We start from the raw sequence: 16,395 nt of genomic DNA, 5'->3' as shown, positions 1-16,395 counted from the left end.
TTTACTACAGTTTCAACTGAAAGTATAAAGACAGAACATAAACAACCACTGAGCACAGTATCCAATTTACACAGTATCAAGCTGGGTAGCTTCAATCTCTTAATGCCAAAGGTTTTTATATAAGCTCCTCCAACTTTATAAGCCATGGCTGCAATCTTCCTGGTAGTGTTCTAGTGCTATTAATAGAATCAACCAGGTTGGAAGAGACCTCCAAAATCATTCAGTCCAACCTATCACCCAGCCCTGTCCAATCAACTAGACCATTCAGAACTGTGATCCTCCCAAGTAATATTACCAAGGACACCTTCCACAGCCTTCAAGCATGGAACAAATTGGTACTTTGAAGCATTACACTATCAACACAGACCTATGCTTATAGAAGCCAAAGGGCTCCACATACAATCTCTGCATTTCTGGAACACAAACCCTGTGAGGAGAGGCTGAGGGAGCTGGGGGTGTGCAGCCTGCCGCAGAGGAGGCTCAGGGCAGACCTCATTGCTGTCTACAACTACCTGAAGGGAGGCTGTAGCCAGGTGGGGTTGGTCTCTTCTGCCAGGCAAGCAGCAACAGAAGAAGGGGACAGAGTCTCAAGTTGTGGTGGGGCAGGTCTATGCCGGATGTTAGAAGGAAGCTGTTGCCAGAGAGAGTGATTGGCATTGGAATGGGCTGCCCAGGGAGGTGGTGGAGTCACCATCCCTGGAGATGTTGAAGAAAAGCCTGGCTGAGGCACTTGGGCAGCCCATTCCAATGCCAATCACTCTCTCTGTCAACATCTTCCTCCTAACATCCAGCCTAGACCTCCACCAACACAACTTGAGACTGTGTCCCCTTCTTCTGTTCTGATTCTCCTTTACAAAAATCCACCACACAATTAGGAAGCCTACCACCATAAACTGTCAGAATTTCAATTGTCAAAACTCAAACTGGCTTCACTATAATTGGATCATTATTTGTTGTAGGCCTCCATAGAATCGACCAGGTTGGAAGAGACCTCCATGATCATCCAGGCCAACCTAGCACCCAGCCCTAGACAATCAACCAGACCATGGCACTAAGTGCCTCAGCCAGGCTTTGCTTCAACACCTCCAGGGATGGCAACTCCACCACCTCCCTGGGCAGCCCATTCCAATGCCAATCACTCTCTCTATGAAGAACTTCCTCCTAACATCCAGCCTAGACCTACCTCGGCACAACTTGAGACTGTATCCCCTTCTTCTGTTGCTGCTTGCCTGGCAGAAGAGCCCAATCCTACCTGGCTACAGCCTCCCTTCAGGTAGTTGCAGACAGCAATGAGGTCTGCCCTGAGCCTCCTCTTCTGTAGGCTGCACACCCCCAGCTCCCTCAGCCTCTCCCCACAGGGCTGTGCTCCAGGCCCCTCACCAGCTTTGCTGCCCTTCTCTGGATATGCTCCAGCACCTCAACATCTCTCCTTAATTGAGGGGCCCAGAACTGGACAAAGCCAACAGTGCACATGTATGTATAGGATATAGGTATGAAATCTTGTCATTACCTTTGGTTCAGATTAATCCAGCAAGTATTCATTTGGTCAGTGGTTTCCTTCACTCTCCTTGTGTCGTCACTACGATACTCTCGAAGAAGTTTATTAGAGAGATCATTGAAGGCAGCTACTGTGATGTCTCCTCTATGCAAATCCTGTATTAACAGCTAAAAAAGTCATTCCAGGATGAAATACAGTAAAATAAAGAATATTTTTCACATTACTGCTTTATTATTAAACCCCTTTGCCCCTTTCTTTTTCTTTTTAACTGCACATTTATCACCTAGAATGAAAAATCCTGAAAAGAAAATCGACAGACACTAAGTGCCCTGACAATGAACAAAGCAAAACACAATTGGATGAGGATAAAATGTTATTAGAGATGCTAAAAAATCCTTGCATATTTTAAGTGGCATAAGCAAGTTTAAATTATGTAACTGGGATGTAAGCAGCAGCTAGAAGTTGCATAAATTAAATGCTCGGCTTGAGAATTTGGTTTCCCTGTTTTGTGGAGGGTTTTTGGTTTGTAAATGAAGAAAAAACATTCCATGTCTTTGCTTATTGTGCTGGCTATTCATAAGGTGCTTTAACTCGACAGAATCCTGAATTCAAGATGATTTCTAAATGAGAAAGAGGAAAAAAACTGCTTATATATACATACACACACATATATATAATCTGTCTCACAATCTGCAGCCCCTATTACACAAAGGATGTGGAGATGCTGGAGCATGTCCAGAGCAGGGCCAGGAGGATGCTCAGAGGGCTGCAGCAGCTCTGCTGTGAGCACAGACTGAAAGAGTTAGGGCTGCTCAGTCAGGAGAAGAGGAGACTCCCATGTGACCTTCTTGTGGCCTTCCAGGATCCGAAGGGGGCTACAAAAAAGCTGGGGAGGGACTTTTTATGCTCTCAGGGAGTGACAGGACTGGGGGGAATGGAGCAAAGCTGGAGGTGGGGAGATTCAGGCTCGCCATGAGAAGGAAGTTGTTGAGCAGGAGAGTGGTGAGAGGCTGGAATGGGTTGCTCAGGGAGGTGTTTGAGGCCCCATGGCTGGAGGTGTTTAAGGCCAGGCTGGCTGAGGCTGTGGGCAGCCTGCTCTAGGGTAGGGTGTCCCTGCCCATGGCAGGGGAGTTGGAACTGGATGATCCTTGTGGTCTCTTCCAACCCTGACTGATTCTATGATTCCATCTCTGTACTATGTACTTGGGCACAGGCCTACTTTCAGTGAAGAAAGCAAGACAGACCCAAAAGTCCATTTCTAATGCCCTGCTTCCCTACCAAAAGACTATAAAAAACACACAACTTTACTGCTTTTCTGGAACAGATCAGTGAAGATTTCTCACAATCACCCTCCCCACACTCAGCTGCACTCTTACATTTTCCCTTCATGTGTGTGTGCTGTATATGTGTGTTGTAGCCCTGTTCTAAAACACTGAACCAATAACAGTCCATTCTTGCTGATGTCTCTTCAGTTCTCAGCCTGTGCTCCCTACAGCTTGCCTTTTTTTCTGACAGCCACCACAACAAACGACATCAGACCTAGTGATTTGTCACAGCACAGCAGGTTTGCTGTCATATGAAAAGCTGTAAAGGCTGCATGGGATTGGAGAAAAAAAGAAGTGTTAAATACACCTAGCACCCATCTAAAGTGAAGTTCAGGGTAATTTGAAATAACTTGGTCTATTCCTGGATTTACTCAGCTATTGCTAATAGGTTTCTGTGAAGTAATAGGTGTTACATTCTGTGACTTTTTGCCTAAGCTTTTACTGGTAGAATCATAGAATCAGCCAGGTTGGAAGAGACCTCCAAGATCATCCAGTCCAACCTAGCACCCAGCCCCATCCAATCAACCAGACCATGGCACTAAGTGCCTCATCCAGTCTTTTCTTGAACACCTCCAGGGATGGTGACTCCATCACCTCCCTGGGCAGCCCATTCCAATGGCAAATCTCTCTCTGAAGAACTTCCTCCTAACATCCAGGTCTGAGGTTCAAGCTTTTTGCATGGTATCATTCATTTGATGCTACACTACATTAACTTCAACTACCCTTGCACAGATCCCCTGGTTCCCTCCCACAACACAATTCTCAGAAAGTCTAACACATTTAAAAAGAGACATACCCTAAAAGGGAGAGAACTACCAACTTAGCCTTACAACTAAATTGTATATTCACCTATCGGTCAAATCTAGTAGCCTTGCATAGACTGAGTCTGCTATGGCAAAAGAAGGCCCCCTAGAAGGGCTTACCTTGTTGTCTGCAATCTGTTTGGTCAGCATCTCCTTTGGGGCTTGCTGGAGCATGCGCAGCCGGATCTCACACTGCTCCATCAGGTGCTCCATCTCTTGCCTCTGCTCATCCCACTGCACGCTGTCTGTCAGCATGTACTTCAGCTGCTGCTGCCGCAGCGCCACGCCGTGCTGGGTGCTGTCCCACTGGTTCTTCACCCTCTCCACTAGCCAAGAAAACACACAACAGCTAAAACTTAACACAAGCGAATGAGTAGTCAGAACTATCAATTCATTCTCAGGATGAGGAGAGGCTGAGGGAGCTGGGGGTGTGCAGCCTGCAGAAGAGGAGGCTCAGGGCAGAGGTCATTGCTGTCTACAACTCCCTGAAGGGAGGCTGTAGCCAGGTGGGGTTGGGCTCTTCTGCCAGGCAAGCAGCAGCAGAATAAGGGGACACAGTCTTAAATTGTGCCAGGGGAGGTCTAGGCTGGATGTTAGGAGGAAGTTGTTGGCAGAGAGAGTGATTGGCATTGGAATGGGCTGCCCAGGGAGGTGGTGGAGTCACTGTCCCTGGAGGTGTTGAAGCAAAGCCTGGCTGAGGCACTTAGTGCCATGGTCTGGTTGACTGGCTAGGGCTGGGTGCTAGGTTGGACTGGCTGAGCTTGGAGGTCTCTTCCAACCTGGTTGATTTTACAATTCCATGCAAAGCAATAAGAATTAATTCTCAAATACTGTGGTTCCCATATTCAGTATTTTAGTCACACATTCTTGCAAGTAAACAATGCAAGTGTTTTGCTACCTCGTTTAAGCAGGTCAGCATACAGCAACAATTATTATTTCTAGAATATTTCAGAGGTGTTATTTTGAAGCACAGACGTGTGGGAGGAAAGTCTGCTGCAGCTGCATTACAGAGATGTGCCAACAGCAGGGCTCCAATTTAAAGGGGACAGCTATAACAGCAAGGCAATCTTTGTGCATCTCTGACTTAAACCAGTACAAATAAACACTCTTAAATTCTGTATAAGCTATCCACATACAACCAAGTTTTCCAGACCATTATGCATTGAGGGCAGTCTAGTGGCATCTGTATTAAAATTTTGACTAAGGTAGAAACCTTGGTAGGTCCCTGGAGGTGTTCAAGAAAAGCCTGGACACAGTCTCAGGTTGTGCCAAGCTGGCACAGGCTGGATGTTAGGAGGAAGTTGTTGGCAGAGAGAGTGATTGGCATTGGAATGGGCTGCCCAGGGAGGTGGTGGAGTCACCGTCCCTGGAGGTGTTCAAGCAAAGCCTGGCTGAGGCACTTCGTGCCATGGTCTGGTTAGTTGGCTAGGGCTGGGTGCTAGGTTGGACTGGATGATCTTGGAGGTCTCTTCCAACCTGGTTGATTCTATCAAACACTCCTGCAACAACCTAATTCAGCACTTTCATTCTACCACAGACTTTTCTATACTTATGTAGATCACCCAGCAGAGAAGCTATTGATCACACCCTATTTCCTTCAAGTATCCCATTCCTCTCCAAATAAATGGAGTTAACATCAGATGATGAGTAAAAAGGTTTTAAACTAGAATAAACAACAGGTGAAAAATACAACGTGACAAGAGCCTAGGACAAAAAGTAGCATGTCAGGGAAATGACTAAGTCTGCTTTCAGAGGAAAATGAACAGAATCATAGAATCAGTCAGGTTGGAAGAGACCTCCAAGATCATCCAGGCCAACCTAACACCCAGCCCTATGCAGTCAACCAGACCATGGCACTAAGTGCCTCAGCCAGGCTTTTCCTGAAGACCTTCAGGCACCGCGCCTCCACCACCTCCCTGGGCAGCCCATTCCAAAGCCAATCACTCTCTCTGCCAACAACTTCCTCCTAACATCCAGCCTAGACCTCCCCTGCCACAACTGCAGACTGTGTCCCCTTCTTCTGTTGCTGCTTGCCTGGCGGAAGAGACCAACCCCACCTGGCTACAGCCTCCCTTTCAGGTAGTTGTAAACAGCAATGAGGTCTGCCCTGAGCCTTCTCTTCTGCAGGCTGCACACCCCCAGCTCCCTCAGCCTCTCCTCACAGGGCTGTGCTCCAGGCCCCTCACCAGTTTTGTCACCCTCTTCTGGAGGGTGACAACAATTTTGGAAGTACATACACAAAGTTATCATCCAAAGTCAACACATTCATGCTTTTCACTAACTGCCCAATGCACCACAGCTCAACAAAACCAAAGATACTATTAGCTCCTTTTAGCAGTAAACAAAAGAGGAAAGTTCTTGACTGAAAGTGTTACCAAACACTGGAATAGCCACCTCAGGGAGGTGGTTGAATCCTCACCCCTGGAGATGTTTACAGGATGCAGAGATGTGGTGGTAAGGGCCATGGTTTAGCGCTACACTTGGTAGAGTTAGATAATGATTAAGCTCCGTGGCGTCAAAGGTCTTCCAATTGAAATTATTCTATCTGAGGAAGAACAACCCCATGTATCAGCACAGGCTGGGGGCTGACCTGCTGGAGAGCAGCTCTGGGGAAAAGGACCTGGGACTACTGGTGGCTGATAGGCTGACCATGAGCCAACAATGTGTCCTCATGGACAGGAAGGCAAATGGCATCCAGAGATGCATTAAGAGGAGTGTGGCTAGCATGACAAAGGATATTTTCCCTTCCCTTTACCACCCTGGTGAGACCTTACCTGGAACACTGTGTCTAGTTTCAGTCTCCCTAGTTCAAGAAGAACAAGAAGATCAAGTCCAGCTGAGAGCCACTAAGGTGATTAGGAGATTGGAGTATCTACCTTATGAGGAAAGGCTCAGAGACCTGAGTCTGTTTAATCTGGAGGAGACTGAGGAACCCCATTAATGCTTATAAATATCTAAACAGCAAGTGTCAGGAGGATGGAGCCAGACTCTTTCCAGTGAGAAGACAAAGGAAAATGCACAAACTGAAACACAGGAGGTTCTGAGAAAACAGGTGGACATCAGGGGTTTTACCTGAACGTTACAACAAGGAGAATAAACCAATTCATAGAATCATAGAATCAACCAGGTTCTTCAGTTTGAGGCTACAAGAGCACTGGAACAGGCTGCCCAGACAAGTTGTGGAGTCTCCATCTCCAGAGCCATTAAATCCCACTGGACATGTTCCAGGTGAACCTGCTCTAGCAGTGGGGTTGGACTAGATGATCTTCAGAGGTCCCTTCCAATCTATACCATTCAGTGAAATCCCAGCAAAAAATATTTACTTTTGCAGCTGAGAAAATGGCCAGTCAAGATATAAAACAAGAGAAAATCCTAGGTTCCAGGAATTTTCATTAGGCTGTTAGGCTGAGAGCCACTTAACTGCTAAGCTTTCAGTGTAGTCAAGGAAGGTGACTTCAGCTAGTGTCAAAATCAAGAGTTTAGGATGACAATGGAGATGTTTTAATTGACCAAAAAAAGCCACAAGAAACACTGAGTTTGCAAACACAGAATGAAGAAACTTACATTTTTCTGTGATCACTGTCCTAATGTCTGAACTGGAAGTTTTGTTCTTCAAATTCTGAGCCAGTGTAAAAACAGAGTCAAGCTGAGGGTGCCGTTGGTCCAAATCCGCCTTCGTTATCTGTTGAGAAGTAGGACGATGATTTTTAAGGCCAAAAAGCAGAATTTAGCAAGTGCTGCCACAAGTACGTGGTTGTTACTGTCATTATTGTAGGCCTTGGATTGTAACAGTAGGGTAGCACTTCTTTATAAAGCAAAAACATTCTGAATTACAGCTACTGAAAATCTGTGGGTGGAGGTTAACCTGTACAAACCGCACAGTTATCAGCGTCATGGTTAAACCACAACACACAGACATTGGACAGTATTTTCCAGTAGCTATTTTTCACACTTCACATTATTCCTTCCAATTCCAGACTGTATCAGACAACTACAGAAACAGTTCAGCACTTATTTTTCCAGCCTGCAGCTTTTACTCTACAGTTACTCATGTTAATTGCTATCAAGTCGAGCCCGATGACCCTTACTCACAGCACATATCCCAAAACACTGCCCCTAGTCACAGCTCAGCACAGCATAAGCTATCAACAGAAACAAACATTTACACCATAAGCATTTATGTTACAACTTTCATTTGTGTAATAGTCCGATTGATCTCTTCGCTGTTTCCCACAGTGACGATGTTTGACTTGAGCATCTGGTCAATCAATACCAACCAGTCAGCCAGCTCAGTTGTAGTTTTATCCAGATCAGTAGGGCCCCATCCTCTTTAACATCTTCATAGATGATCTGGATGAGGGCATGGAGTCAGTCATCAGCAAGTTTGCAGATGACACCAAGCTGGGGGCAGATGTGGCTGGGTTGGAGGGCAGAAGGGCTCTGCAGCAGGACCTTGACCGCCTGGACAGATGGGCAGAGTCCAAGGGGATGGCTTCAATAGCTCCAAGTGCAGGGTGCTGCACTTTGGCCACAGCAACCCCATGCAGAGATACAGGCTGGGGTCGGAGTGGCTGCAGAGCAGCCAGACAGAGAGGGATCTGGGGGTGCTGATTGGTACCTGCCTGAACATGAGCCAGCAGTGTGCCCAGGTGGCCAAGAGAGCCAATGGCATCCTGGCCTGCATCAGGAATGGTGTGGTCAGCAGGAGCAGAGAGGTCATTCTGCCCCTGTACTCTGCACTGGTTAGACCACACCTTGAGTGCTGTGTTCAGTTCTGGGCCCCCCAGTTTAGAAGGGACATTTTGATGCTTGAGCATGTCCAGAGAAGGGCAACGAGGCTGGGGAGAGGCCTCGAGCACAACCCTACAAGGAGACGCTGAGGGAGCTGGGATTGGTTAGCCTGGAGAAGAGGAGGCTCAGGGGTGACCTTATTGCTGTCTGCAACTACCTGAGGGGTGGTTGTGGCCAGGAGGAGGTTGCTCTCTTCTCTCAGGTGGCCAGCACCAGAACGAGAGGACACAGCCTCAGGCTGTGCCGGGGGAAGTTTAGGCTTGAGGTGAGGAGAAAGTTCTTCCCTGAGAGAGTCATTGGACACTGGAATGGGCTGCCCGGGGAGGTGGTGGAGTCGCCGTCCCTGGAGCTGTTCAAGGCAGGACTGGACGTGGCACTCGGTGCCATGGTCTGGCCTTGAGCTGTGTGGTAAAGGGTTGGACTTGATGATCTATGAGGTCTCTTCCAACCCTGATGATACTGTGATACTGTGAACTTTTAATCATCTTAGCATGTCTTTGGACATCAGTGTAGTCAAACTACACCACAACAAAACTCATTAGAACCCCCTAAAGAGTGGATCGTAAAGGTCATGCTCCAAATCAATACGAAGCTTCTCCAAGTCTTTAGCATATACATTCCCCAAAAGTTGTCATTTCCTGCAAGTCTTCTCTATGTGCTCTGTTTAAAACAATCAATCAATCAAACAAAAACAATAGCAGTGTGTGATAGTTTGAAGCTAGCTGGAATATTTTGGTGAGAACAATTAGATGCTAGGCTGTGAAAAGGAAACAATGGTGATGTCTGCTGCACTCATAGGCTTGCTGAGATGGATAAGAACAAGAACACAAACACAGATAACACAGAGTTTGCTCTCTGTCTTTGAGGCTGCACTTTTCTCTCTCTCTCTAACCTGCCATCTGTGTGACTAATCCTTTTGCTTCCTAACACTCCAGTCGACCCTCCAAACTCACCTTGAACATAAAGCAAAGTCTGGGGTTAAGGTAGAGGGGTGGGAAGAAGGTGGGTGGTTGAGAGCTCCTCCTGAGGACTCTGGTTTCTGGGAGGGCTGCTGTGGTTCTGTATTACTTTTTAACTTGTCTATTTCCATCTATAGCTGTATAGATTGTAAATATCTGCTTGGATATTGTGCTAAGCTGTAAATATAGCTTCATTCTTCCAATTTCCAGCTAGGCTGAGTCTAGTCTGGGTGACTTTCTTAAGTGTAGGGGGCAGGCAACACTCAAACTATCACACAGTGCCTAGCTCACACAGGGACACAGCAATTGGCAGAGGGGAGAGAAGTGTCAAAATGACAGAACTGAAAGTGTAATTTTCAAGTTATGTATTTAACGTAGTCAGGTGGTTGGGAGGAGTTGGGCAGTTTGGGGGGCGGGGGGGGTGGTGTTTATTTAAGCACATTTCTTAACTGAACATATAAACTACTGAAGTGTGAGTCAGTTTTCTGCCCCCTAGCCTTCAAAGAAAACACATACTTTCATTTGTGCAAGAGTCCGATTGATCTCTTCGCTGTTTCCCACGGTGACGATGTTTGACTTGAGCATCTGGTCAATCAATACCAACCAGTCAGCCAGCTCAGTCGTAGTTTTATCCAGATCAGTAGGTGCAGAAAGTTCCAAAGCCTGCTGAACAGGAATTTCCAATGCAGAAGATACTAGCACCACCTTTTGGACATCTGAAACAAGAGTTTGGGAGTCTCATGAAAGTGAAAAATCATTGGCCACATGCAATTGCAGAAATGATAAGGTGTGGGGGGGTCTGTAATTCTATAGGTAAAATCTGTATTTAAGACATTTTAAACATGAGAATCTAAGTAACCAGAAATTCCTTTTGCTTCCCCCCACCCCCTTTTTTTTCTTTAAGGCTGTTATGTGTGCCAAAGCCTCACCCAAAGGATTCAGTCTCTATACAAAACAAAACCAAAGACAACTTGCAGTGGTAAAATGATATCAAATCCCATGGCAAAGCTAAAAACTGAAATGAAAGGGAATTGAGTCTTGTTAAGCATAAAAAAAATCCTTTCATTTGAGATGAGTATCTAAAACTGCCTTCCTCACTTGGGTGTTAATCATAGAATCAACCAGGTTGGAAGAGACCTCCAAGATCACCCAGTCCAACCTAGCAGCACCCAGCCCTAGACAATCAACCAGACCATGGCACTAAGTGCCTCAGCCAGGCTTTGCTTCAACACCTCCAGGGACAGTGACTCCACCACCTCCCTGGGCAGCCCATTCCAATGCCAATCACTCTCTCTGCCAACAACTTCCTCCTAACATCCAGCCTAGACCTCCCCTGGCACAACTTGAGACTGTGTCCCCTTCTTCTGTTGTTGCTTGCCTGGCAGAAGAGACCAACCCCACCAGGCTACAGCCTCCCTTCAGGGAGTTGTAGACAGCAATGAGGTCTGCCCTGAGCCTCCTCTGCTGCAGGCTGCACACCCCCAGGTCTCTCAGCCTCTCCTCACAGGGCTGTGCTCCAGGCCCCTCACCAGCTTTGTTGCCCTTCTCTGGACATCTTCCAGCACCTCAACATCTCTCTTGAATTGAGGAGCCCAGAACTGGACACAGCACTCAAGGTGTGGCCTGACCAGTGCTGAGCACAGGGGCAGAATAACCTCCCTTGTCCTGCTGGCCACACTGCTCCTGATCCAGCCCAGGATGCCATTGGCTCTCTTGGCCACCTGGGCACACTGCTGGCTCATCTTCAGCTTACTGTCTATCAGTACCCCCAGGTCCCTTTCCTCTTGGTTGCTTTCCAGCCACTCAGTCCCCAGCCTGTAGTGCTGCTTAGGGTTGTGGTGGCCAAAATGCAGAACCCTGCACTTGGCCTTGGTCAATCTCATCCCGTTGGCCTCTGCCCACCCATCCAGCCTGGCCAGGTCCCTCTGCAGGGCTCTCCTACCTTCCAACAGATCAACACCTGCTCCTAGCTTGGTGTCATCTGCAAACTTACTGATGCTGGACTCAATCTCCTGGTTCAGATCATCAATAAAGACATTGAACAGGACTGGGCCCAGCACTGATCCTTGGGGCACAGCACTAGTGACAGCTGCCAACTGGATGTGGCACCATTCACCACCACTCTCTGGGCTCTGCCATCCAGCCAGTTCTTGATCCAGTACAGACTGAACCTGTCCAAACCATGAGTTGCCAGCTTGGCCAGGAGTTTCTTGTGGCAGACAGTGACAGAAAAGTGCTGCCCACTCTTGGCTCATAATCCACTTAAACGCAATTAAGCTGAGCTATTGCAGTAGATCATGCAGGTGTTTAAGGGCAGGCTGGATGAGGCTCTGGCCAACCTGGTCTAGGGTAGGGTGTCCCTGCCTATGGCAGGGAGGTTGGAACTAGATGATCCTTGTAGTCCTTTCCAACCCTGACTGATTCTGTGTGTCTATGATCCTTCAACTGACTTGGCAATACACAACAATCGTAGGAAGAGACAGATGCCTGCTAGTTCAGCCCTCATGTCTTTTAAACAACAAAGTGAGGAATGAGCTGTTCAAGATTTGCTCTAGCAGCTGTGTTTGATTGTGCTCTATTTCCAAGAAGACACTAAGTTAAATCGAGCTGAGGCATGAATATGAGACACTTGCCTCCAGCTTTATTTAAACACCCTGTATGAAAGAAAAACAAGTTGTATCAAGGCTCTGAATGCCTTAAACAGAAGTTGGGTTTCCTTCTTTGGATTTTGTTTACTGCTGCTGAAATGGAAAAAAATAAATGCAAACAGTTAATAGGATAAAGTTCAAGCTACAAATTCTTTCAGGAAAAGGCTGTCTTTTCTAGTTAGCTTTCTTAAAAAGACACCTGGGCCTCTCATTTACACTACCTGCTGATCTAGAAAAGACAGCAAATAGGTTGGACTGGATGATCTTGGAGGTCTCTTCCAACCTGGTTGATTCTATGATTCTAAGTATCTGACACAAGAACATCTCATATTTAGCTAGCATCCCCCACAAGACTCCTGAAGATGAATACCTAGAAGATAAAACCTGTGTGTCTACAGAGATGCAGAATGACCTTTATTTATAGCACTGCAGAGAGCCTGCATGCAGGAGAAATTTCACAAGTAATTAACTGTAAGGATCTGAATTACTAAAAGGCACAAGCACAAGGCATGAATGCACAGGAAACCAGGCTGTCACAAATATCTGGGACACTGGCTCCTGAGGAGGAAGCCTGAGCCTTACTAAAACATTCCTGCATTTTAAAGCTCTTAAGGAAATTTTAAGAGAGCCCTTGGCAGGCTGGATGGGTGGGCAGAGGCCAACAGGATGAGACTGAACAAGGCCAAGTGCAGGGTTCTACGCTTTGGCCACAACAACCCCAAGCAGCACTACAGGCTGGGGACAGAGTGGCTGAGAGCAGCCAGGCAGAAAGGGACCTGGGGGTACTGGTAGAGAGTAGCTGAACATGAGCCAGCAGTGTGCCCAGGTGGGCAAGTGAGCCAATGGCATCCTGGGGTGGATCAGAAGCAGTGTGGCCAGCAGGACAAGGGAGGTTATTCTGCCCCTGTACTCAGCACTGCTCAGGCCACACCTTCAGTGCTGTGTCCAGTTCTGGGCCCCTCAATTCAAGAGAGATGTTGAGGTGCTGGAAGGTGTCCAGAGAAGGGCAACAAAGCTGGTGAGGGGCCTGGAGCACAGCCCTGTGAACTGGGGGTGTGCAGCCTGCAGAAGAGGAGGCTCAGGGCAGAGCTCATTGCTGTCTACAACTCCCTGAAGGGAGGCTGTAGCCAGGTGGGGTTGGTCTCTTCTGCCAGGCAAGCAGCAACAGAACAAGGGGACACAGTCTCAAGTTGTGCTGGGGGAGGTCTAGGCTGGATGTTAGGAGGAAGTTTTTGGCAGAGAGTGGAATGGGCTGCCCAGGGAGGTGGTGGAGTCACTGTCCCTGGAGGTGTTCAAGCAAAGTCTGGATGAGGCACTTAGTGCCATGGTCTGGTTGATTGGCCAAGGCTGGGTGCTAGGTTGGACTGGATGAGCTTGGAGGTCTCTATCAACCTGTTTGATTCTATGATTCTATGAATTCTATGATTTAAGGACCCCCCCCTAGTCCCGACCTGCATAGTGACTTTTTCCCTTACCAATATTCTCTCCCATAGTAACATGAAAGCAGTTTCAAGCACAGCTATGGACATTACTTCTTTCCACTTGTCTAAGTGTGCAGGCAGGGTTTTCCTTTTTGGATTATTTTTGACCACAAACTGGATTAAATTCAATGCACAGCAGAAACTCACCAGAAGGCTTTGCCTGCGTGACAAAATGAGGCTGCCCCACAAATGCCTCCAGTTCTCTCACTCTGTCAGGCACTTCTCTGAACACCTACAGCCCAACAGAGAGGGAGAAATTACAACTGTAAGAAAGCTTAGATGAACAGCAAACAAGTAATCACTTATTAGGAGACAAAATATTCTACACAATTCTTGCAACAGCAGCATGCCACATATATATTTCAATGAAATTTTTCAAGGTATCATTTAAAAACACTAAAAATGCCAAGAGAGAATCTTTAAGTGTTAATGCTGTACATTCTTGTGGCTTACCTAAAACCTGGGGGGGTGGAAAAATGAACTGTTGCAGACACATTGTTTATATGGTTTTTACTGCCTAACATCGAAGCTATGACTCATCATTTGAGCACATACTTTGAACAAAAGATGACACAAAGTGTGCTAGTTTGAAGCAGGGTAGGATGTTTTGGTGAGAAGAACTAGATCATAGGCTGTGAAAGGAAAGCAATGGTGATGTCTGCTTCCCTCAGTCTTGCTGAAGAAGAAAGGAAAACATTAGATAACACTCTGGCCATTTTTCACTCACTCTGCCCTGGGCTTCTGACTGAGCTGCATCTCTCTAACACACTCTCCACTCACCTTTGCTTCTTAACCTCTTGGCTGAACCTCCATTCTTCCTTGGGACTGGGGTAAGGTTGAGAGGGGCAGGGGGAAGGTACAGGGGTGGTTGAGAGCCCCTCCTGGGGACTCAGGTTTCTGGGAGGGGAGTTGTGCTTCTGTATTACCTTTTACCTTGCATATTGCTATCTATAACTGTATATACTGTAACTATCTGCTTGTATATTGTGCTAGCTGTAAATAAATAGCTTCATTCATATTTCCAGAGCTGGCTGAGTCTAGTCTGGGTAATCTCTAAGGTGTGGGGGGGTGGGGAACACTCAAAGCATCACACAAAGCATGACTTATAGTCATCTGTGACAGCAAACCAGAGAAATAGGAAGCTAATTTGAAAAGAAAAGTATGTTACTAGCAAACTCTACTATAGTGAAGACAAACTTGCCTATCTTGCTTTTTAAAAGGCAGTGATGGAAAAGTAATGTACACATGGTGGGTGGGAAATCCTCATTTTTATAGCTGTGTAGGTAAAAACACAACATTTTTTCTTTCCCTGACCTATCAAAAGATCCTTTCTTCAATAAATTCTTACTTCCCTGATCCAAATAATTGTCTTAGCTTTTCATTTGGAAGTCCAGGATCTGCTTGATTCCGACTTCGCTTTAACTCAATCCAGTAGGCTGGATGTTAGGAGGAAGTTCTTCCCAGAGAGAGTGATTGGCATTGGAATGGGCTGCCCAGGGAGGTGGTGGAGTCACCATCCCTGGAGGTGTTGAAGCAAAGCCTGGCTGAGGCACTTAGTGCCATGGTCTGGTTGATTGTCTAGGGCTGGGTGCTAGGTTGGACTGGATGATCTTGGAGGTCTCTTCCAACCTGGTTGATTCTATGATTCTATGAGTTCTGTTCTTTTCATATACTCAAAGTGACTGAACACAAGAGTTTCTTCTTGAGTATAACTCTTCTAAATTAGAATCTGATGAGATGCTCTCACTAAGCTTTACCACAGGCTCATGTGTCCCTCTATTTCATACACAGCAAGATTTAACAATTTCAAATGACTACTCTACAGTTTTGCCTCAAGTGAAGCATTTTTGACCCAGCTGTTTAAAAGAAAGCCAACAAGAAAGAAAAATCAGTACAAAACCTAAGCTAAACTAACTCCCTCTGCTGGAAAAAGACATTGTGATGGGTTGGAAAATTCCTCCCCCACCCCAAAAAAATTACCAGACCAGCTCAGACAGCTTGGAAGTAAGTTCAAGCTATATTTTATAGCAAAGCTACACTCACAAATATATATTTATATGTAATTACAGTTATATGCAATTTAGAGATAATATAGGAATCCAGTCTTCCCCTCTCCCTAGACAAAGAAAAAACCCAGAAGGGGCCAATGCCATCTACTTCTCTCCCCCCAGATAAAAAAAACCAGCAAATCTCATGTGTTATCAGCAAAAGGTTAGTGTGGAGGAGTCAGAGAGGCAAAGGCACAGCAACAGAGGCAGGGCCCAAAAGCCAAGACAGTGAAATTATATTGCTCATGCATTGTTTTTTATACCAATTAGCAATTATACCAATTAGACTTTACCATTCTTACTTCTTTCACAAGCAATGCTATAATTTACCTACATTCTGCAGGAAAAGTTCTGATTTCTCTTATTGGAATAGTTGAATAAACCTTAAACTATCACAAACATCCACCACTGTTTTCATGCAGACATGAACTTGAGTGTATTTTCTAAACACACAGGAACATCCAGGACATGTCACAGATACATGGAAGGGAAAACAACCAGTTCAAGTACACCACTGTATTTTCCACTTCAAGTAACCAATCCAGGACATTTATGTGCATGTCACAGATACATGGAAGGGAAAACAACCAGTTCAAGTACACCACTGTATTTTCCACTTCAGGTAACCAGTCCAGGACATTTATGTGCATGTCACAGATACATGGGATGGAAAACAACCAGTTCAAGTACACCACTATATTTTGTACTTCAGGTAACCAGTCCAGGACATTGTGCTAGTTTGAGGCTAGCTAGAATGTTTTGGTGAGAAGAACTAATTACAGGCTGTGAAAGGAAAACAGTGGTGATGTCTGCTTTGCTCGTAGGCTTGCTGAGATGTATAG

At 46.2% G+C, this 16,395-nt stretch overlaps 1 protein-coding gene across 1 annotated transcript in view; it reads right to left on the bottom strand.

Annotated features, from left to right (window-relative positions):
• UTRN (utrophin) overlaps positions 1-16,395 on the bottom strand; it is a 481,902-nt gene that overhangs the window by 233,350 nt on the left and 232,157 nt on the right. Inside the window, exons 47-51 of the mRNA XM_064158262.1 lie at positions 13,653-13,737; positions 9,893-10,092; positions 7,191-7,308; positions 3,747-3,952; positions 1,511-1,665 (exon numbers count right to left, since the gene is read on the bottom strand). Of these exons, the coding sequence (XP_064014332.1) occupies positions 1,511-1,665; positions 3,747-3,952; positions 7,191-7,308; positions 9,893-10,092; positions 13,653-13,737 (764 nt within the window). The remainder of the gene's footprint in view (positions 1-1,510; positions 1,666-3,746; positions 3,953-7,190; positions 7,309-9,892; positions 10,093-13,652; positions 13,738-16,395) is intronic.

The sequence above is a fragment of the Pogoniulus pusillus genome, chromosome 18, assembly GCF_015220805.1.
Source record: "Pogoniulus pusillus isolate bPogPus1 chromosome 18, bPogPus1.pri, whole genome shotgun sequence".
NCBI classification, from domain to species: domain Eukaryota; kingdom Metazoa; phylum Chordata; class Aves; order Piciformes; family Lybiidae; genus Pogoniulus; species Pogoniulus pusillus.
This window is presented reverse-complemented; position numbering and strand designations above follow the sequence as displayed.